Source organism: Hypanus sabinus, chromosome 21, assembly GCF_030144855.1.
Source record: "Hypanus sabinus isolate sHypSab1 chromosome 21, sHypSab1.hap1, whole genome shotgun sequence".
NCBI classification, from domain to species: Eukaryota; Metazoa; Chordata; class Chondrichthyes; order Myliobatiformes; family Dasyatidae; genus Hypanus; species Hypanus sabinus.
In genome coordinates this window covers 9,904,507-9,926,505 of record NC_082726.1, presented here as the reverse complement: position 1 = coordinate 9,926,505, position 21,999 = coordinate 9,904,507, and the positions used below count along the sequence as shown (strand labels likewise).

The following is a 21,999-nucleotide window of genomic DNA, read 5'->3' as shown; positions in this document are numbered from 1 at the left end:
TCACACACTCTCCATGTGAAAAAAAAGCTTCTGCCTGCAATTCCCTTTAAATCTTCTTCCCTTCACCTTAAATCTTCTTCCCCTCACCTTAAACCTTTAAACTCCTGCTTTTGATACCCCTCCCATGGGAAAATATACTGACTGTCTAACCCATCTGTGCCTCTCCTAATCTTATATACTTATTTCAGGTTACCCGTCACCATCCTTCATCGAGGGAGCATTGTCAGCATGGCTTTGTGTGGGGGAAATTGTTTCCACTAATTTGATTGAGTTTCATGAAGAGGTAACCAAGAGGAATAACAGGGGCAAGGGTGCAGATGTTGTCTACATGGACTTTAGGAAGTTCTTTGACAGGCTCCCGTGTGGTAGGGTGGTCTGAAAGGTCAGGCCTCATGGGATCCAGTGTGAGGTAGTTAATTGGATATATAATTGGTTTGTTGGACGGGATGGGTGGGCAGCAGTGGAAGGTTGTTTCAGAGGCCAATGAACAGCAGTGCTACAGGGATTGGTGCAGGAACCTCTGTCGTTTGTCAGCCATATTAATGATTCAGATGAAATGGAGGTGGTGTAGTTACAGCATACACAAGAAGTGCTGGAGAAACTCAGCAGGCCAGGCAGCATCTATGGAAACGAGTACGGTCAACAGGACTGCCGAAGGTTCTCAGATGAACTGAACATGTTGCTCAGAGGGAATTTATCTTCAGACAGGTACAGAATGATACACCTTAGGAAGTTAAACCAAAGCAGGATTTGAAAAGAGAATGGCAGGGCGCTGGGGAGGATTGTTGAACAAGAGAGCGAGAGGTACAGGTACAGCGGAGATGTTGTGTGGAATGCTTGCCTTCGTTGGACTGGGCAATGAGTATGAGAGTGGGGAAGTAGTGTTACAGAAGGACTAGATGTTGGTGAGACCACACCTGGAGTATTGTGCATAGTTCTGGTAGCCCAGCTATAGGGAAGGATGTGATTCATCCCGAGCGGGTGCAGGAAAGATTTATTTTATTTAGTGATATATCACAAAATAGTCCCTTTTGGCCCCTCGAGCCACAGCACCCATAAACCCCCAGTTTAACACTAGTCTAATGGAGGGACAGTTTACAATGACCAATTAACCTATTAACTGATGGTGGAAGGAAACCGGAGCACTCGGAGGAAACCAATGCATTCCACAGGGAGGACCTACAGGCTCCTCACAAATTATGTTGAACTGAACTCTCGAGGTATAATAGAGTCTATACCACTGCTATACCACCATAGTATTTACCAGGGTTAGGCTGGGATTGTTTATACTGGAGTGAAGGAGGCTAAAGAGGTTTATAAAATTGTAAAGAATGTAGATTAGATGGGTAGACACACTTTCCCAGGGTAGGAGAGTCTAAAACTAGCAGGTACAGGCTTAAAGTGAGAAGGGGGTGATTTTCTTTTTCACTTTATCTGAGAATCGTGCTTTGTGTGAACATTAGCTCTGGCTCATTTGGTGTTCTTTGTTCCCTCCTGGCGTGCCTCTTGGATTCTCTTTTCCAAGGGCTGTAGAGGTTAGGTCAATGAGGTAGTTAAAGAGAAAATGGATTAACTTTTGAAGATCAGGAAATTGAGGGCCAGGTGATCTGACACGAGAGAGGGTGAGATCCGCCATGGTCATGGTGAATGGCAGGACAGGCATGAGGAGCCAAATGGCTTACTCCTGATCCCATTTCCTTATGTTCTAATTGAGAAGATCATGGCCTCAGTCCCACAGAGAGCCAGGTTACAACTCCAGTGGAGCCTTGAGGTGTTGCTGCATCGTCAAAGATAAAGCTTTAAGCTAAGACCCCATTGGTTGTTGGGGTAGATCACATGGCTTTTAGGTCCATGTACTGATGGAAGAGGAACATGTGATGTGTCCAAGAGTCAGACTCCAAGCAGCATTTATTAATGCCCAGCTCTCTGAAAAGCTGCATAGAGATCTGAAGCAGCCACTGTGGATGCACTCTCCTGACTCTGTGGTCCTGGACCCCTCGTCAGTGAATCAGAGCATAGTTTCCAGGTCAAAGAAGGCCAGGATGCCCAGGAAGGGATTAGACTGTCAGCATCTATAATTTGGATAGTTATTTAAAAGAAAGGAAATGGCTGTGATTAAAAAGAGGAGATGTGGATTCCCTGGTTATTTCTTTCAGTACAGACATAATGGGCTGAATAGCCTTACGTTTTACAGCTCTGCAGTTCGGTGGTTGCTGCCCTGGAAAGGCTGATTTGCCATTGTCAATAGCAGACCAATGAGAAACAGACAGATTCTTCAAAAACTGAATGTAAGCGTAACGTTTTCACTTGTTTTCATACAGACAAAAGAGGGTCAGATCCAGGTTGTTGGTAACTTGAAGAATATCTCAATGGCTTCCAGCAAGCTGCTGCTCGCTGCCAAATCGCTTTCTGTGGATCCTGCAGCACCCAACGCCAAAAACCTCCTGGCAGCAGCTGCTCGGTAAGTCCTGCTTGCGTCCATTGTACTTGGCCGTAGACCATAAGAAAAAGTAGTGGGATTAGGCCATTTGGCCCATCGAGTCTGTTCCACCATTTCCTTCTCAAAACCATTCTCCCACCTGCTCCCCATAACCTTTCACGCCCTGGGCATCAACCTCTGACTTAAATGCACCCAGTGACCTGGCCTCCACGGCCGCCCGTGACAACAAATTACACAGATTCTCCACTCCTTGGCTAAAGAAACTCCTCCTCGTCTCAATTCTAATAGGACTGTGTCCTCTGGTCTTAGGCTCCCCCACAATAGGAACCATCCTCTCCACATCCTCTCTGCTGAAGCCTTTCAATATTTGATAGGTTTCAATGAGATCCCCCACCCAACTCATTCTTCTGAATCCCAGTGAATACAGGCCTAGAACCATCAAATGCTCCTCATATGACAAGTTTTTCAATCCTGGAATCGTTATTGTGAATCTCCTTTGAACCATCTCCAATGTCAACACATCCTTTCTTAGATAGGCAGCCCAAACTACTCACCAGTGCCTTATAAAGCCTCAGCTTTACATCCTTGTTTCTATATTCTACTCTTCTTGAAATGAATGCTAACATTACATTTGCCTTCCTCACCACTGACTCAGCCTGCTAATTAATCTTTAAGGAATCCGACACAAGGACCCCAAGTCCCTTTGCACCTCAGTTTTTTGTATTTTCCCCCCATTTAGAAAATTGTCAACCCTTTCATTTCTTCTACTTAACTGCATGACCCTGCTCTTCCTGAATCTGTATTACATCTGTCATTTCTTTGCTTATTCTTCTCATCTGTCTTAAGTCCTTCTGTAACCTCTCTGCGTCCTCGGAACTACCCACCCCTCCACCTATCTTTGTATCGTCAACAAACTTAGCCACAAAGCCATCAATTCCATTATCCAAAATCATTGACATATAATGTAAAAAGAATCGGTCTCAACACAGGCCCCTGTAGAGCACAACTCGTCACCGGCAGCCAACCAGAAGAGTCTCCATTTATCCCCAATCTTTGTCTCCTGCCAATCGGTCAGTGGTCTGTTCATGGTGGGATCACCCATGTGAGTCAACACTGGAGTGCCCCCATCAGCTGGGCTCTGTGCCTGCTCAGGAAGTGATGAGTTCTTTATTCCCTGTTGACCGTCTGTTGGCACTACTGAGCTGATCCAATGACTCCTTGGAGCAATAATTTCGCAAGTAGGTGGGGCATCACTCACCATATTTGTGGGATGTTGCTCTGCAAAATTTGTAGGCACCCCACATTATTAGCTTGTTGCCTATCCATAATGATGATTAGCTGTCATTATGTGTTTCAATCCTTGTCTTGTTCTTTGACTCAGTCAGGTCCCTCTGGCTGTTAACCCAGTGTCCGAGTTTGCAGAACTCAAATACTCGGTGAAAATTTCCTTCCGCGTCAGATTATGTTCAGGAACGTGCAGCCCTGCATTCCCCCTCGCCGTGCATTGTCTGTGTTTGGACTCTTAACACTCATCACCTTTTTGTCTAAGATGTGGTCATCTTTCTCAAGTCAAGAGGTTGATGAAAGAGGAGCTTTTAGAAAAGAATTCACTCTGGGGATTTGTGCTAATACTGTATTGCACCACTTCCTGTAATGAATTACATTACTGTTCTGCTGCTTTTATGTTATTAATCTTTTCTGTAAACCTGCTCCGGGCAATTAAGCACGTGATCAATGCTGACACCAAGGGATTGCCGCTGTAACAATATAAACCAATACAATGTCTCCTACTGCGTGGAGCACCACCTTTGAGTATTCCAGCCTTTGACCAACTGAGGAGAAGACCTCAGACCTGATGCAAGATTCCTGTTCTATCAGGCAGGGTGATCTCTGCAGTCTAAAATGCCTCTGAGGAAAGGGTCGCTTCCATCACTTTCTCAAAGCATGGGTCCACAAGATCCTCCCCCTGTCAGGATAAACAAGCTAACACCAATGTTCTCCCTGGCAAACTTTATCATGCTTTAATTCAAAATGCTGGACAAATTCAACAAGTCAAGCAGCATCTATGGAGCAGAATAAACACACAACAGTTCGGGCCACAACCCTTCATTGGTCCTGAAGCATCATCTGTTTATTTCCCTCCATGCTGCCTGATTTGCTGAGGTCCTCCAGCATTTTGTTTGTGTTGCTCAAGATCTGCAGAATCTCTTGTATCTAGCTCCACTCAGTCTGATCTAGTGGACATCAAGAGCTAAAATTAGCATGTCGCAAAGGTAATGCTACGGTTGTAATGGGGGATTTCAACATGCAGGTAGACTGGGAGAATCAGGTTGGTACTGGACCCCAAGAAAGGGAGTTTGTGGAGTGCCTCCGAGATGGATTCTTAGAGCAGCTTGTACTGGAGCCTACCAGGGAGAAGGCAGTTCTGGATCTCGTATTATGTAATGAACCGGATTTGGTAAGGGAACTCAAGGTAAAGGAGCCATTAGGAGGTAGTGACCATAATATGATAAGTTTTAATCTACAATTTGAGAGGAAGAAGGGAAAATTGGAAATGTCAGTATTACAGTTGAACAAAGGGGACTATGGAGCCATGAGGGAGGAACTAGCCAAAGTTGACTGGAAGGATACCCTTGCAGGGATGACAGTGGAACAACAATGGCAGGTATTTCTGGGAATAATTCAGAAAGTGCAGGATCGGTTCATTCCAAAGAGGAAGAAAGAGTCTAAGGGGAGTAGGGGGCGACCGTGGCTGACAAGGGAAGTCAAGGACAGTATAAAAATAAAGGAGAAGTAGTATAACATAGCAAACATGAGTGGGAAGCCAGAGGATTGGGAACCTTTTGAAGAGCAACAGAAGATTACTAAAAAGGCGATATGGGGAGAAAAGATGAGGTACGAAGGTAAGCTAGCCAAGAACATAAAGGAGGATAGTAAAAGCTTCTTTAGGTATGTGAAGAGGAAAAAATTAGTTGAGACCAAAGTTGGGCCCTTGAAGGCAGAAACGGGTGAATTTATTATGGTGAACAAGGAAATGGCAGACGAGTTGAACAGGTACTTTGGATCTGTCTTCACTAGGGAGGACACAGACAATCTCCCAGATGTAATAGTGGCCAGAGGACCTAGGGTAACGGAGGAACTGAAGGAAATTCACATTAGGCAGAATATGGTATCGGGTAGACTGATGGGACTGAAGGTCGATATATCCCCAGGGCCTGATGGTCTGCATCCCAGGGTACTTAAGGAGGTGGCTCTGGAAATCATGGAAGCATTGGTAATCATTTTCCAATGTTCTATAGTTTTAGGATCAGTTCCTGAGGATTGGAAGATAGCTAATGTTATCCCACTTTTTAAGAAAGGAAGGAGAGAGAAAGCAGGGAATTATAGACCAGTTAGCCTGACATCCGTGGTGGGGAAGATGCTGAAGTCAATTATAAAAGATGAAATAAAGGCACATTTGGATAGCAGTAATGGTCCGAGACAGCATGGATTTACGAAGGGGAAATCATGCTTGACTAATCTTCTGGAATTTTTTGAGGATGTAACTGTGAAAATGGACAAGGGAGAGCCAGTGGATGTAGTGTAGCTGGACTTTAAGAAAGTCTTTGATAAGGTTCCACATAGGAGATTAGTGGGCAAAATTAAAGCACATGGTATTGGGGGTAGGGTACTCACATGGATAGAAAATTGGTTGGCAGACAGGAAACAAAGAGTAGGGATTAACGGATCCTTTTCAGAATGGCAGGCAGTGACTATGGGGGTACCGCAAGGCTCGGTGCTGGGACCGCAGCTGTTTACAATATACATTAATGATTTAGATGAAGGGATTTACAGATGACACAAAGGTGGGTAGTAGTGTGAAATATGAGGAGGATGTTAGGAGAATGCAGGGTGACTAGGACGGGTTGGGTGAGTGGGCAGATGCATGGCAGATGCAGTTTAATGTGGATAAATGTGAGATTATCCACTTTGGTGGCAAGAACAGGAAGGCAGATTACTATCTGAATGGTGTCAAGTTAGGAAAAGGGGAAGTACAATGAGATCTGGGTGTCCTTGTTCATCAGTCACTGAAAGTAAGCATGCAGGTACAGCAGGCAGTGAAGAAAACTAATGGCATGTTGGCCTTCATAACAAGGGGAGTTAAGTATAGGAGCAAAGAGGTCCTTCTGTGGTTGTACAGGGCCCTGGTGAGACCCCACCTGGAGTATTGTGTTCAGTTTTGGTCTCCAAATTTGAGGAAGGATGTTCTTGCTATTGAGGGAGTGCAGCGTAGGTTCACGAGGTTAATTCCCAGGATGGCGGGCCTGTCATATGTTGAAAGATTGGAGCAACTGGGCTTGTATACACTGGAATTTAGAAGGATGAGAGGGGATCTGATTGAAACATACAAGATTATTAAGGGATACAAGATTATTAAGGGATTGGACACGCTAGAGGCAGGAAAAATGTTCCCGTTGTTGGGGGAATCCAGAACCAGAGGCCACAGTTTAAGAATAAGGGGTAGGCCATTTAGAACAGAGTTGAGGAAAAACTTTTTCACCCAGAGAGTTGTAGATCTGTGCAACGCTCTGCTTCAGAAGGCAGTGGAGGCCAATTCTCTGGATGCTTTCAAGAAAGAATTAGATAAAGCTCTTAAAGATAGTGGAGTCAAGGGATATGGGGAGAAGGAAGGAACGGGGTACTGATTGTGGATGATCAGCCATGATCACATTGAAAGGTGGTGCTGGCTGGAAGGGCTGAATGGCCTACTCCTGCACCTATTGTCTATTGACATGGCCAACCACGAACTCCCAAATCAGACACTATCCCAAGCTTGGTCATGAGAAGAGCTTCCCAGGCTGAGAGAAGGAAATGTTCAAGGATGTGCTCAAGACCTCGTGAGAACGTACAGTATGACATTTCTACTGATTTGTAGAAGCACAGGACGTAGGAGTTAGTCGTTGTAGGCCTTTCAACGTGATCATGGTTTGATATCCAAATTCAATGCCTGGTGTCCAGTTTCTGCACACATTCCTTGATCCTTTTAGCTCTCACATATCTATGCGTTGTTTATATTTAATCAACTGACTTCTGCTGTGTTTTTTGTAGTGGAGAGTTCTGTCGGTTCACTACTGTCTGGGTGAAGGAAACTCAGGAGGATGAGTATTTGGGATGAGAAACAGGCTCTGCGGTTCACCAAGTCTGTGCTGACCATCAGGAAGCAATTTACACTAAGCCTACCCTAATTATCATACCCATCAGCATTCACTAGGGGCAATTTATGGTGACCACTTAACCCCTTAACTTTGTACTTCTTTGGAGTGGAAGATAACAAGAGCCTCCTGGGGAAACCCTCATGGTCACATCAATCAGTCAATTACACTCTGCACACAGCAGGCTCCTGGACAGAAGGAGTGTGACAATGCCCTTCGAGAGCTCGGGGGTAAGGATCAAGAGTTTGGTCAACTCAGTCCAGCTTGTTCATTTATGGGGCAAACTCCACACAGATAGCACCGAGGTCGGGGCTGAACCGGGGTCACTGGAGCCTTGGGACTGTGGTGTGTCGAGAACCTTGAGGTTATGAGTCAGAAGCACACTCGAACTGCAAAAGAAATTCACCTTCGAACCCCAAGGTTCTGCTTAAGACGTTACAAGCTACTTCAGCATTATTTGTGGGAGAGAAGTGAACTGCAACGCAGTGGCCTGGCCTATAGTTTTGTCTCTACAAAGATTATCGAGAAAGGTATTTGTCCTTAGTTATTGTTTTGAAGGGTAATGCTGTGCTGAGTCTGAATGTCCCTGGTCCCGTATCCTAGCAGCAGCTGTACAGCCCTTTGGGACTCCTGCTGTCAAATGTCCAAAGGGTTGCATCAGTGGCTCTTGACAGGGCATTTCAATCAATAACCCTGTCGAGGCTGAGGAAATAACAGTGAGTGCCTCCATGTTTTGCAGGGCTGTTACAGAGAGCATCAATCAGTTAATTACACTCTGCACGCAACAGGCTCCTGGACAGAAGGAGTGTGACAATGCCCTTCGAGAGCTCGAGGTAAGAATTAAGCAAAGGATCAAGTGTTTGGTCAGCTCAGCCCTGCTCGTTCACTTGTGGACGTATGTTAACTCTGGCCATTTGTGTCGGAAAGCGGGTTGAATTTCATTGTTTGGACCAAGCTTTATAACATTACTGATTCCCATGTTGCATTAAGACTTCACTATCATTGATTCCAGTAAAAATGAGTGCTGAGATCCAATTTCAAATTATCAGAAGCGTATGTTACATCTAACGGCAATCTAAATCTTGCAGGTAAAATATTGAAAACTGCATTCAATGTGGATTTTAATCCAGATCTTACTATGCATAAAGTAAGCATGAAACCTCAAACTCTACACGCCTACAGTCCACTGGGGTGAATTTGATCTGTATCAGAATTTGTGACAGTACCTGTGTAATCGTCGTCGTCATGCACCTGAGTGACTTGCCTCTTCCTGAGAACGGAGGCAGTTTTAAAGATGGTATAGAAGCCAGGACACGTGCTAGTGGAGCTCTGGGTACCACAGCTCAGGAAAGATATGACCGGGTCTCTTGGCACTGAGATCTGGTTACTGCTTACACTGTGGCTCAGAAGGCAGGTGGACTGCAGTCGTGACAGGGGATTCCACAGTTAGAGGAGTAGACATGAGATTGTCTGGATGTGAAAGGGACAGTCAGACGGTGTGTTGCCTCTCAGGTGCCAGGATCAGGGATTGCTCAGATTGGGTCTGTGGGATTCTAAACAGGAGGGTGAGTAGTTAGAAGTCTTGGTACATATTGGCACCAACGACGTGGGCAGGAAAAGGGAAGAGGTCCTGAAGAGAGAACTTGGGCAACTAGGTAGAAAGTTAAATAGCAAGACCTCCAAGATAGAAAGGGTAGGAGTGAGATGATTTGGCAGATTACCGCATGACGAAGGGGGTTCAGATTTCCGGGTCTTCGGGATCACTTTTGTCAAAGGTATGACCTGTACAAAAAGGGTGGGTTACATCTGAACTCGAAGGGGACCAATATCCTTGTGGACAAATGTGCTAGAGCTGTTGGGGAGGGTTTAAACAAATTTGCATGAGGTTGGGAACTGGAGTGATAGAGCTGCCATACAAATAGATGCAGTGTGTAATGAGACCATGAGGAAGGACAGGCAGATGTTAGGGCAAAATTGCAGTGAATGGAATGAGTTGCAGTGTAACAGGAGACACAGTTGAAAAGGGTGATGAGTAGAGGTACTTTATTTGGATCAGAAGATGTTGAATCCTTGTGAGTAGAGTTAAGAAACTGCAAGGTGAGAAGATCCTTGTGTGAGCTATATAGATACCTCCAAACAGGGTGTGGGGTATGGGAGGTAGAAAAGGCATGAGATGAGAGTAATATTATGATAGTCATTGTGGATAATATGCAGGTAGATTGGGAAATCCAAGTTGGTGCTGGAACCTGAGAGAGAAGTTGTAGAATGCCTATGAGACGGCTTTTTAGAGCAGCTTGTGATTGAGCCCACTAGGGAAAAGGCTTTTCTGGTTTGGTGGCTGTGTAATGAACTAGATTCGGTTAGTTCAATAGTTCCAGTTTAATATCGGAGATATTAATCTACAACCTGAAATTTTTTCTCTACACAGGCATCCTCAGAAACAGAAGGGTACTCTGCAGAGTGTGACTGTAAAAACGTTAGAACCCAAAGCCCCCCATGCACAAGCAGCAGCAAAGTATCACCCCCCCTCCCCACTGACAGCAAAGAAAAAGCATCAGCACCCTCCACTCAGCAAGCAAGCATTAGCAAAGCCCCCAAGAAAGACCACGATCTGCAGTACTGTAAATCACTCACCAGACAATTCAACATGCCACAGGTTCTCTCCCCCTGAGAGAGAGAGAGAGAGAGAGAGAGAAGTGTGCCCTTTTCACAACAAGAGGGGAGACGGACGAAGACAAACAACTCGCTGATTGCGGTGTTAAAGTCTGCTGAGTTACTTTTTCTCCCCCGGAGTTCTCCAACTCGAGAATCAGCAGCAAACTCTCCCCCACCAATGAGAGAAAGAGAGAGTGTGTGCGATTCACTGAGTACCGAGCCCCCGACAGCTGATCTGCTGTTCCTGGTGTTCCATTTTCGTCCACGACGCTTCAGTCAGTGGCACCTGCATCAAATTGGCCCGTCCCCAGGGCCAAAGCCTCAGAACTCCGAAAGCACACTTGTATTCTCAGCTGTGTCCTTGCGACATCGAAAAAGAGCCAATCATTGAACCCCTGGAGTAGGTCCCACCGCCACAAAGGACCATAGTTTGAGTGTAGCTCTGGGTCAGGGTCTTGGACAGAACCCATCCACCTTTAAAAAGAAAGAGAGACATTAAAGATAGAAATTAAGCTGTTTCCTCAGAAGAGGTGGAAGGAGTCACTGTCAAGCACTATCGTAGCTTAAGGAAAGGGAAGAGATTGTAATGTGAAGGCCTTCACCCTGCAATTTGAGAGGGAGAAGTTAAAGTCAGATGTATTACAGAGAAGTAAATGGAGTTATAGAGGCATGACAGAGGAGCTGATTGGAAGGGGACACTGGCAGGGATGACAACAGAACAGCAATGGCTGGAATTGCTGGGAGCAACTCGGAAGGTGCGGGATAGGTACATTCCAAAGATGAAGAAATAGTCTAAAGGGGGGATGAGGCAACCATGGCTACAAAGGAAGTCAAAGACAACATAAAAGCAAAAGTGAAAGTATATAATAGAGAAAAATATTAATAGAAAGTTAGAGGATTGGGAAGCTTTTAAAAACTAACGGAAGACAACTTAAAAAACCATAAGGAGCGAAAAGATGAAATAAGCTAGCCAATAATATCAGAGGATACAAAGTATTTTCTCAGATATATAAAGAGTAAAAGAGAGGCAGGCAGGAGTAGATATTGAACCACTGGAAAATAATGCTGGCGAGGTAGTAATGGGGTACAAGAAAATGGTGGACAAACTGTGTAAGTATTTTGCATCAGTCTTCACTGTGGAAGACACCAGCAGTATCCCAGAAGTTCAAGGGTGTCGAGAGGCGGAAGTGAGTGCAGTTGCTATTACTAGGGAAAAGATGCTTCAGAAGTTGTAAGGTCTGAAGGTAGATCACTGGATCAGATGGACTGCTCCCCAAGGTTCTGAAAGGATTATGGAGGCATGCATAGTAACCTTTCAATAATCAGTAGATTCTGGCATGGAGAAAACTGGAAAATTGCAAATGTTACTTCACTTCCCAAGAAGGGAGGGAAGCAGAGAAAGGAAACTGACCTCAGTGGTTGGGAAGATGTTGGAGTCGGTTATCAAGGATAAGATCTCAGGGTACTTGGAGGCACATGATAAAATAGGCCAAAATCAGCATAGTTTCTTTAAAGGAAAATCTTGCCTGACAAGTTTGTTGGAATTCTTTGAAGAAATAACCAGCAGGATAGACAAAGGAGAATCAGTGGATGTTATGTACTTAGATTTTCAGAAAGCCTTTGACAATGTACCACAGACACATTAGGCTGCTTAACAAGATGAGAGCCCATAATATTACAGGGAAGATCCTAGTATGGATGGAGGATGATTGGCAGGAGGCAAAGAGTGGGAATAAAGGGAGCCTTTTCTGGTTGGTGACTAGTGGTTTTCAGCAGGGTTCGGTGATGGGACCACTTTTTTTATGTTATATGTCAATGATTTGGATGATGGAATTGATGGCTTTTTGACCAAGTTTGCAGATGATACAAAGATGGATGGAGGGGCAGATAATGTTGAGGAAGCAGGGAGGCAGGGCTTGTCAGTGCTCTATCCATGTTAGTATTTGTCCTGTAATACCATGCCCTCTCATCTTGTTAAGCAGCCTCGTGTGCAGCACCTTGTCTGAGGCCTTCTGAAGATCCAAGTAAACGACACCCTCCGTCTATCCCGCTTGGAGATAGGTGGAGGGGTAGGTAGTGTTGAGGAACCAAGGAGGTAGACAGGTAAAGAGGACAGGCAAATAGATGGAATAGAGTGTCAGAAAGTGTACGGTCATGCACTTTGGTAGAAAAATTAAAAACACAAAATATTTTCTAAACTGAACGAAAATTCAAAAGTCTGAAGTGCAAGAGGACTTGGGAGTCCTCGTGCAGGATACCCTAAAGGTTAACTTGCATGTTGAATTGGTGGTTACAAAGACAAATGTAATATTAGCATTCATCTTGAAAGGATTAGAATATAAAAGCAAGGATGTAATGCTGGGGCTTTATATGGCACTGGCGAGGTCCTAGTTTGGAGTATTGTGGGCAGTTTTGGGCCCTTTGTCTAAGAAAGGATGTGCTGACTCTGGAGATGGTACAGAGGAGGTTCACGAGAACGGTTCAGGAAATGAAAAGATTACTGTATAAGGAGTGTTTAATGGGTCTGAGCCTGTACTTGCTGGAACTTAGAAGAACAAGGGGTGATCTCATTTAAACCTATCGAATTCTGGAAAGACAGACAGACAGACATACTTTATTGATCCGGAGGGAAATTGAGTTTCGTTACAGCCGCACCAACCAAGAATAGTGTAGAAATATAGCAATATAAAACCATAAATAATTAAATAATAATAAGTTAATCATGTCAAGTGGAAATAAGTCCAGATCTAGCCTATTGGCTCAGGGTGTCTGACACTCCGAGGGAGGAGTTGTAAAGTTTGATGGCCACAGGCAGGAATGACTTCCTATGACGCTCAGTGTTACATCTCGGTGGAATGAGTCTCTGGCTGAATGTACTCCTGTTCCTAACCAGATGGCATGCAACTTGGACAGCATCCTCTTTTCAGACACCACCATCAGAGAATCCAGTTCCACCCCCACAACATCACTGGCCTTATGAATGAGTTTATTGATTCTGTTGGTGTCTGCTACCCTCAGCCTGCTGCCCCAGCACACAACAGCAAACATGATAGCACTGGCCATCACAGACTCATAGAACATCCTCAGCATCGTCCGGCAGATGTTGAAGGACCTCAGTCTCCTCAGGAAAAAGAGACGGCTCTGACCCTTCTTGTAGACAGCCTCAGTGAAAAAATCCAGGCTTCTATCAAAGCGAGATAGAATGAATGTGGAGAGGATGTTTCTTATCGTGGATGAGTCTAGTACCAGAGGGCACAGCCTCAGAATAGAGGGACATCCTTTTATGAGGTTGAAGAGGAATTTCGTTACCTAGAGTTGTGAATCTGTGGAATACATTGCTATGGGTGGCTGCAGAGGCCAGGTCATTGGGTGTTTTTAAGGTGGAGGTTGATAGATTCTTGATTAGTCAAAGGTTACAGGGAGAAGGCAGGAGAATGGGTTGAGGGGAAAATGGATCACCTGTGATGAAATGCTAGAGCAGACTAGATGGTCAGAATGGCCTAATTCCGCTTTAATGTCTTCTAGTCTTATTCAAGATGGAGATGATTTGGAGGGTGATTTACTGAAGTCACATCAGGCTGCAGTGTGTACCCAATCCATGATCTTGGGGTTCTTAATGTTGTTAAAGTGCACTGACATTCCCAGGAGTCATGGTGTTGGGCGAGGGGGTAGGTCACTGTTAATCTCGGTGTCTATATGGATTGGTGAAAAGGAGAAAAGGAATAAAATCATTGTTAGTTCTACAGGATAATGGTGGGAAGAAAGATGACGACTGAAGGCCAGTAAATCTCAATGAACCAATAGCACACATGCTAAGAGAAGTGGCGATAGAAGTAGTAGATGCTTTGCTGATTCCATTGACTCTGAAACACAATTTAAGCAAGGAGGGAGAGAGGAGAACATAGACCAGTAAGCCTGACATCAGTCGTGGAGAAAATTGTGGAATTCATTCTAAAAAATGTCACTAAGGTTGCAGGATTGGACGAAGTCAACATGGATTGGGAACTCTACTGGAATTTTGTGAGGACGTAATGAGTAAAATAGCTGAGGGAGAGCCAGTTGGTGCTCTGTGTTTGGCCTTTCAAAGGATTACGGATTGAATTAACAGCAGAGAATTCAAAATCAGGAAAGAAATGGATAAAGCTAGAAAGCATTCCCGCTGCACGACAGTTTGTAACAAGAAAATAGAAGCAAAGAGCAAGGCCAGATGAGATTTCTTAATGCAACAGGTCATCAAAATTGAGAATGGGTCTGTGGAATTGATTCAAAAGTCATATTAAAAAGGTAAATCCTGCTCTATCTATCCATTCTATATCTCCAGGTGGTCACCAGCAGTCCACAACCTGCACCTTAGCTTTGACCACCTCAGTAAAACCCTTTTCTATGATGCTTCAGCATCCCAGATGGTCCAAAGTGCATCCAAATTCAAATTTGTAAAATCCTCCATCACTCAGTAGAAGTATAGCGAGTTCCTGCAAGGTAATCAATTCTAGTATGGATGGCAAAAAAAAGTGATGCTATATACTACACTGGCGTTTCTGAAATGTTTTCCAGACTGCAAAAGGCATGCTCGATAACCCCAGCGACCCAGTCAGTGACCTTTCTTACTTTGACTGTATTGAGAGTGTGATGGAGAATTCCAAGGTAGGTTGGATTCTGATTTGGTGCAGTCAGGCAGCTGAGCTATTCGGCAGCATGAGCCTTCACTGAACCCATTTCATTTTGCTCTTCACCATCATTCAGGTCCTTGGCGAAGCCATGGCAGGGATCTCCCAGAAGGCCAAGACCGGTGACCTTCCAGCATTTGGAGACTCTGTTGGGATCGCTTCGAAGGCATTGTGCGGACTGACAGAAGCTGCAGCTCAGGTACCAATGTCATTCCCTCTCACCGTCAGTCCTGCCTTTGTGGAAAGGACTTCCACCATCAAAGAAATATCACAAATTGGGGAAAAACATGAAATGCTGGATGGAGTCAACCAATCAGATAGCAGGCTTGTACTTTCTGGAAGTTAGGGCTGATTTGGTGAAAGTTTCCAAGATAGTAAGCGAAGCTGAGGGGGCAGATGGAGGAAATCTCTTTCCAGTGGACTCAGATACTTCTTAGAAGTTACGGTTTCACTGAGAGGATAAACAGGCAAAAGACAACAAGTCAGTTGTTAACAGTTGTGAGAGTGATCGATTTTTATGAATATAATGTTTAAAGGGCTTTGGGGAGAGAACGTGTGCTGAGTTAGGGTACTGAGCGACCATGAAACTTTTAAGGGGGGTCAAGAGTTGACCAGTGTAGCTTATCGTTCAGTGGAAATGAATGCAGGTGAAGGAGAGTGAGAATACTTCTGGAATCAACCTGGTACCTGGTAGATGAAGTATTCTGGATAGCCAGAACTAATTGTCTTTCACAGATATTCTGACATGGAATTATCATTTCTCAGGTGCATTTGATGCTCAAGGTGCATTTTAAACTCCCTTTCCATAAAACTCTTTTTTTTTTAAATAAAGGAATCCCAGACTGAAAAATAATTAATTTGTTTCTTTGGACCTGCATCGAGGTTTCAAGGCATTGACCATCTCCGGTGAAAACACAATGTGTATTAATGAAGACAGTGGAGTAAACATGATTTACATGGACTTGAGTAAAGTCTTTGACATAGGTGACTGGTCCATGGATCCAAAGTTGGCAAATTGAGTCCAAAATTGGCTTGCTTATAGTGGAAACATGTTTTTGTGATGGAATGACTGAGGCCAGTGGTGTTCCACGGGGATTACTGCTGGGGCCTTTGCTGTTGGTATACACTTTATTAGGTAGAGGAGTGAAACCCAGTGTGGTCTTCTGTTGCTGTTGCCCAACAACTTCAAGATTCAGGGATGCCATTCTGCACACCACTGGTAATGTGGTTATTTGAATTACCCTGTTAGTCTGAACCAATATGGCCATTTCCCTCCGACCTCTCATTAGCAAGGCGTTTTCATCCACAGAACTGCTATTTATTAGATATTTTTGTTTTTCGCACCATTCTTTGTAAACTTTAGAATTTGCTGCGCATGAAAATTCCGGAAGATCAGCAGTTTCAAACCATACTTCTGGCACCAACAGTCACTCCACGGCCAAAGTCACATTTCTTCCCCATTTTGGTGTTTAGTCTGAACAACAACTGAAGCTCTTGACCATGTCTGTGTGTTTTTATGTATTAAGCTGCTGCTACACAATTGATTAGATATTTGCATTAATGAGCAGGTGTACAGGCATACATAATAAAGTGGCCATGGAGTTCATCTTGCTAATTTGGAGGTGGATGTAGGAGGAATGTTTAGCAATTTGACAGTTGACACAAAGATTGGAGTTGTTGACAGTGTAGAGTCTTAGGCTACAGGGTGACATCAATGTGTTAGTGAAATGGAGTGAGAAGTGGCAGATGGAGTTTAATTCTGACAGTGTCAGATTATGCAGTTTATAGTAGTAATGAGACCAGTACATACACCGTGAATGGTGGTGTCACATGAAACATTGAGGAACAGAGGGACTTTGAGTGCAGATCCAAATATCCTTGAAAGTGGCTGCACATTTAGCTAACCTGTTTAAGAATGGATTCTGGCATTGAATGTAAGAGCAAGGAAGTTGTGTTTGGAGCTCAGATGGAGTACTGCATGCAGTTGTGATAACCATGGCATAGGAATGGTAGACCATAAACACAGGGGTATATTTAGGCCTTCAGCATGTTGATCACGGCTGATTTATTCTCCTTCCCTGGAACGTTTGACACCCTCACTAATCACTCTCTTCTTTAAATATGCCCAGTGACTTGGCCTCCACAGATTCACCACCCTCTGGCTAAAGAAATTCCTCCTTATCTCTCTTCTAAAGGGATGCCCTTCTATTCTGAAGCTGTGCCCTCCAGTCCTAGACTCTCACAATTAGAAACATCTTCTCCATGTCCACTCTATATAGACCTTTCAATATCCAGTAAGTTTCAAGGAGATTCCCCCCTCCCCATTCTTCTAAACTCGGTGAATGAGCCATCAAACACTCCTCACGTGTTACAACACAACAATACAACTGCAGATGCTGTGGATCAAAGAATACGTACACAACGCTGGAAGAACTCAGCAGGTCAGGCAGCATCCATGAGAAAAGAGTAGCCAACGTTTCGGGCCGAGACCCTTCATCAGGACTGGGGGGGGGAAGGGCTAGAGGCGCCAGGTGGAGAACCAATCAGAGGAAAGAAAGAGGGGGGAGAGGATAAGCATGAAAGAACTGTAGACATAAAGGAGCAGAAAGTTGAAAGGTGAGAAAGGCAGAGAGGGACCTGGGATAGGGGGAGGGGGAGGGAATTACCAGAAACCCTTTCATTCTCATAAACCTCCTCTGGACCCTCTCCAATACCAGCACTTAGGCATGATGGCCAAAACTTCTCACAAAACTCCATATGTGGTCTGACCACTGCCTTATAAATCTTCAAGCATTACATCCTTGCTTTTATATTCTAGCCCTCTGGGAATGAATGCTAATGTTCCATTTGCCTGCGATGTGACAGTGCTGGGGGTGGTGTAGAGAAGATTCACCAGGATGCTGCCTGGATTTGATATGAAGACAGACTGGCCGGGATGGGTCTGTTTCCCCTGGACCAAGGGGCTTTAAGAGGAGTCATGACTGAGATATACAAAACTTATGAGGGCTGTAGATGGGGTAGGCTGCAGAATAGCTTTGCCCTGGTCCATCACATCAGTACTGATCATGTCAATTTAAACCAATCCTATCTGCCTGCATGTGGTCAGTATCTCTCCACTCCCTGCCTGTTAGTGTGCCTTTCAAAATCCCTCTTAGATATTGCTTCACCTATTGCATTCCAGGCACTAGCACTCACTGTTTCTCTAACCAGTCTTCTCCAGTCCAGGTGACATCTTGGTTAACTTCTTCTGCATCTTCCAAAGGTGCAGTGTCCCAGACTTTGCACCTGATAGCTGAGGGCAAGCTTTCTTTACCACCCTAACCACTTGTGTTCCCATTTATAGCGAGTTACGGACTTGCACCCAAAGGTCTTCCTGAACAACAATGTTCATAAGGATCCTTCTATTTACTTACTTTCTTGTTTAAATTGACCTTGCAAAATGCAACACCTTACACTTACCTGCCATTTCCCTGCACAAATTTCCATCTGATCTATATCCCGCTGTATCCTATAACTGCCTTCCTCGTTGTCCACAACTCCGCCAATTGTTATGTCATTTACATATTTGCTAATCAGCTCACCTCCATTTTCATCCAGATCATCGGTACATATCATAAATAACAGTGATCCCTGTGAGATACTATTGCTCATGGACTCCAGTCAGAGTAGCAACCCTCCGTCTCTACCTTATGTATGTCTTCGATGGCCAATATACCATGTCACCGTGGATCCCATGTGTTCCATGTTCTGGATCAGTCTACCACGAGATCTAGAGAATTTAGATTTGTGTGTGTTAGCTGAGAAGTAATGTGAATGCTAAGCACCTGAAAGAAATTTTCCTCTTAATATTTATCTTTTAACAAAAGTTTGAACTGTGACAGGTCTGGGATACAATGCTTCTTGTGCTCAGTCCTTGTCTTGGCCTGAAATGTCGACTGTTTATCCGCTCTGTCAATGTTCTGTGGCCTACTGAGTTTCTTCAGCATCTTGTGTGTCTTGCTCCAAATTTATTGAGTTCTGTTTCTGCAGGCAGGCTACCTGGTTGGCATATCTGATCCAAACAGCCAGGCTGGGCACCAGGGGCTGGTGGACCCCATTCAGTTTGCCAGGGCCAACCAGGCGATTCAGATGGCTTGTCAGAACCTGGTGGATCCGGCAAGCAGCCCATCGCAGGTAAGGTGCTCTTTCAGTCTTCAGCCGTGGCTCTGCTCTTGATGTGCTGGACCACGTTTGAGTGATGTCCGACTCTCGCCATGCAGGTGCTGTCTGCTGCCACCATCGTTGCCAAGCACACCTCCGCGCTGTGCAATGCGTGTCGGATCGCTTCCTCCAAAACCGCCAATCCTGTAGCCAAGAGGCACTTTGTTCAGTCAGCGAAAGAAGTTGCCAACAGCACTGCCAACCTTGTGAAGACGATCAAGGTAACTGGAAGTGTAAATGCTCCAAGCTCACTGAGACCAGCACAGCACAGATACGCTCTCTTTAGCCCACAAATATTCGTCCAAACTAATTCACCTTGTAATTAAATATCTACATAATGTCCTTATCAGTCCGTTCTCTGCATATTCACGTCTATCTAAGATCCTCTCAGATGCTTGTACCACATTTGCCTACTCTACCAAACTGGCAGTGTACTTCACGTATTTAAAATCCTGCCTCACACATCTTCTTTGAACTTATCCCCTCTCACCTTAAGTACACGCCACTAGTGTTAGGTATTTCAACCCTGTGGAAAAGGTACCAGCTATCTACTCTATCCATGCCTTTCAAAATCTATTAGCTCTCCCCTTAGCCCCCACCACTCCAGTGAAAGCAGCCCGCGTTTGTCCAACCGCTCGTTATAGCACCTCCCCTCTAATCCAGACAGATTTCTGTAAACCTCTTCTGCACCAGCTCCAAAAACTCCACAACGTTCCTATAACGAGGTGACCACAATTAACGGCAATGTTCCACAGGTGGTCTAAATGGAGTTTATTTTTAAAATTGCAACATAACTTCTTAACCATTGAACTCAATGCTTTGACTAAAAAAAAGGCGATCATACCATATACTTTCTTTACCACCCAATCAACCTTGCATTCATTTTCGGAGAACTATGGATTTGGACCCCCAAGGTGCTCTAAATATCAATGCTGTTAAGGACCTTACATTAACAGGTTTTCGTCCATTGGCTGCAAACCAAACTCAACTCACTCCTTATGTTGCAAATATCTCCTTAACAAATCACCATGAATGTGAACTTTAGCATGAGTATATTTGTGCTTTAGTGACCAAATCTAAAAAAAGGGAATGGTGCTGTCATTGAGGCTTTTGAAATATATTTTCTCATTTTCGGGTGCCCTGAAGCTCTGCCTGGTGTTGTGGGCAACGTGCTCACATCTGTAGAACTTCTCGTGCCAGAGGATGTCTTTGGAACTTCCTCGGTGACGTCTGGGCGCTCTCTGGATCCAGCTGCATCTGGCACATAGCTCTTTGTGTTTTGTTGTGGAGTTCTGTATGGATGAAAATGGCACTGAAATGAGATCTGATTGTGAATGAACAGTAATCTTTTCCAGTGTTTCTAAGTGCCTTTACCCCTTCCTTCATCTGCCCCCCCAGGCTCTTGATGGCGATTTCTCTGAAGAAAACCGTGAAAAGTGCAGGTTGGCCACGACTCCTTTAATTGAGGCTGTGGAAAATTTGACAGCGTTTGCCTCAAACCCTGAGTTTGTCAGCATCCCAGCACAGATAGGAGCGGAGGTAAGTGAAGGGAAGGGCATTCCAGTTGATCAAGGTTCATTTGATGGTCTGTCGTCTTCCGGTCAGTTACGGGTTAACTGAAGTGATAGCTGTCGGTTAGTGATTCTCCAACAGACCACAGTGAGGAAATGGGAAAAGCATGGGTAATGACTTGGATGAGGAAATGGAAGAGTAGGTTAGTAAATATACAGGTGACATGAAGGTTGGTGGTGTTGTAAATGGTGTAGAAGGCTGTCGTAGAATACAACAGGACATTGAAAAGATGCAGGGCTTGGCACAGAAGTGACATAGAGTTCAAACCAGAAAGTATGAAGATCGAACTTGAAGGTTGAGTACAAGATTACTGACAGGATTCTTAGCAGTGTGGAGGAACAGAAGGATCTTGTAGTCCATGTCCATAGATCCCTCAGAAAATTCGAGGGCTATGTGGGAGGGAAGGGTTAGATTGATTTTGGAATAGGTTGAAATGTCAGCACATCATGGGTCAAAGGTCTTGTACTGGGCTGTAATGTTCTATTGTATATTCTATAGAGAATCATGAAACATTGTCCAAAGATACCTGTTTGGACAAAGTTACAGACATCCTTTGTATTTAAAACCTAATTGCATTCTCCATGCCAAGCCTGCTCTGTAAACGTACCTCAGTACAGTCTGGTCAGTGTGCTCGTGCAGCGGTGAAATCAGTATGTGCTGCTTTCTGGTGATGTTCGCAGAACACTCACACAAGGGTGACTAGCAGTGAGAAAATCCTCCTTTAAATGAGTTATTTGCTCTTGCAAACCCATTTAGAAGAACTGAAACCAGTGCCTGTGAATTTGTGTTTGCCACTATCATGTTTTAAATCTATTCATGCAGCTCTGTACTTACTTCTGTAGGGTGCCCAGGCTCAGGGACCGATTCTTTCAGCTGCCCAATCCATGCTGGAGAGTTCATCCTCCCTCATCAAAAGTGCTCGGTCACTCGCCATCAACCCAAAAGACCCCCCAACGTGGTCCATCCTGGCGGGGCACTCTCGCACTGTGTCAGACTCCATTAAGAGCCTCATAACATCCATCAGGTGAGACTTGGCTCAGAATCAGAACCGGGTTTATTATCACTGACAGTTGTTGTGAAATCAAAGGTACAATTTCATGTCTGAGAAATGGATACAATATACATCCTGAAATGCTTTTTCTTCGCAACTATGCACGAAAACAGAGGAATGCCTCAAAGAATGAACGACAGTTAAATGTTAGAACCCCAAAGTTCTCCCCAGCTACCCCCCCCCCCATGCATAAGCGGCAGCAAGCAGCGATCCGCCCCCCCC

General features: G+C 44.6%; 1 protein-coding gene across 5 annotated transcripts in view; it reads left to right on the top strand.

Annotated features, from left to right (window-relative positions):
• tln2b (talin 2b) overlaps positions 1-21,999 on the top strand; it is a 352,925-nt gene that overhangs the window by 243,669 nt on the left and 87,257 nt on the right. For all 5 annotated transcript variants that reach the window (XM_059945979.1, XM_059945982.1, XM_059945978.1 and 2 more), the window contains exons 31-38: positions 2,322-2,461; positions 8,372-8,465; positions 14,842-14,931; positions 15,031-15,153; positions 18,984-19,127; positions 19,214-19,375; positions 20,553-20,693; positions 21,569-21,750. In XM_059945979.1, the coding sequence (XP_059801962.1) occupies positions 2,322-2,461; positions 8,372-8,465; positions 14,842-14,931; positions 15,031-15,153; positions 18,984-19,127; positions 19,214-19,375; positions 20,553-20,693; positions 21,569-21,750 (1,076 nt within the window). The remainder of the gene's footprint in view (positions 1-2,321; positions 2,462-8,371; positions 8,466-14,841; positions 14,932-15,030; positions 15,154-18,983; positions 19,128-19,213; positions 19,376-20,552; positions 20,694-21,568; positions 21,751-21,999) is intronic.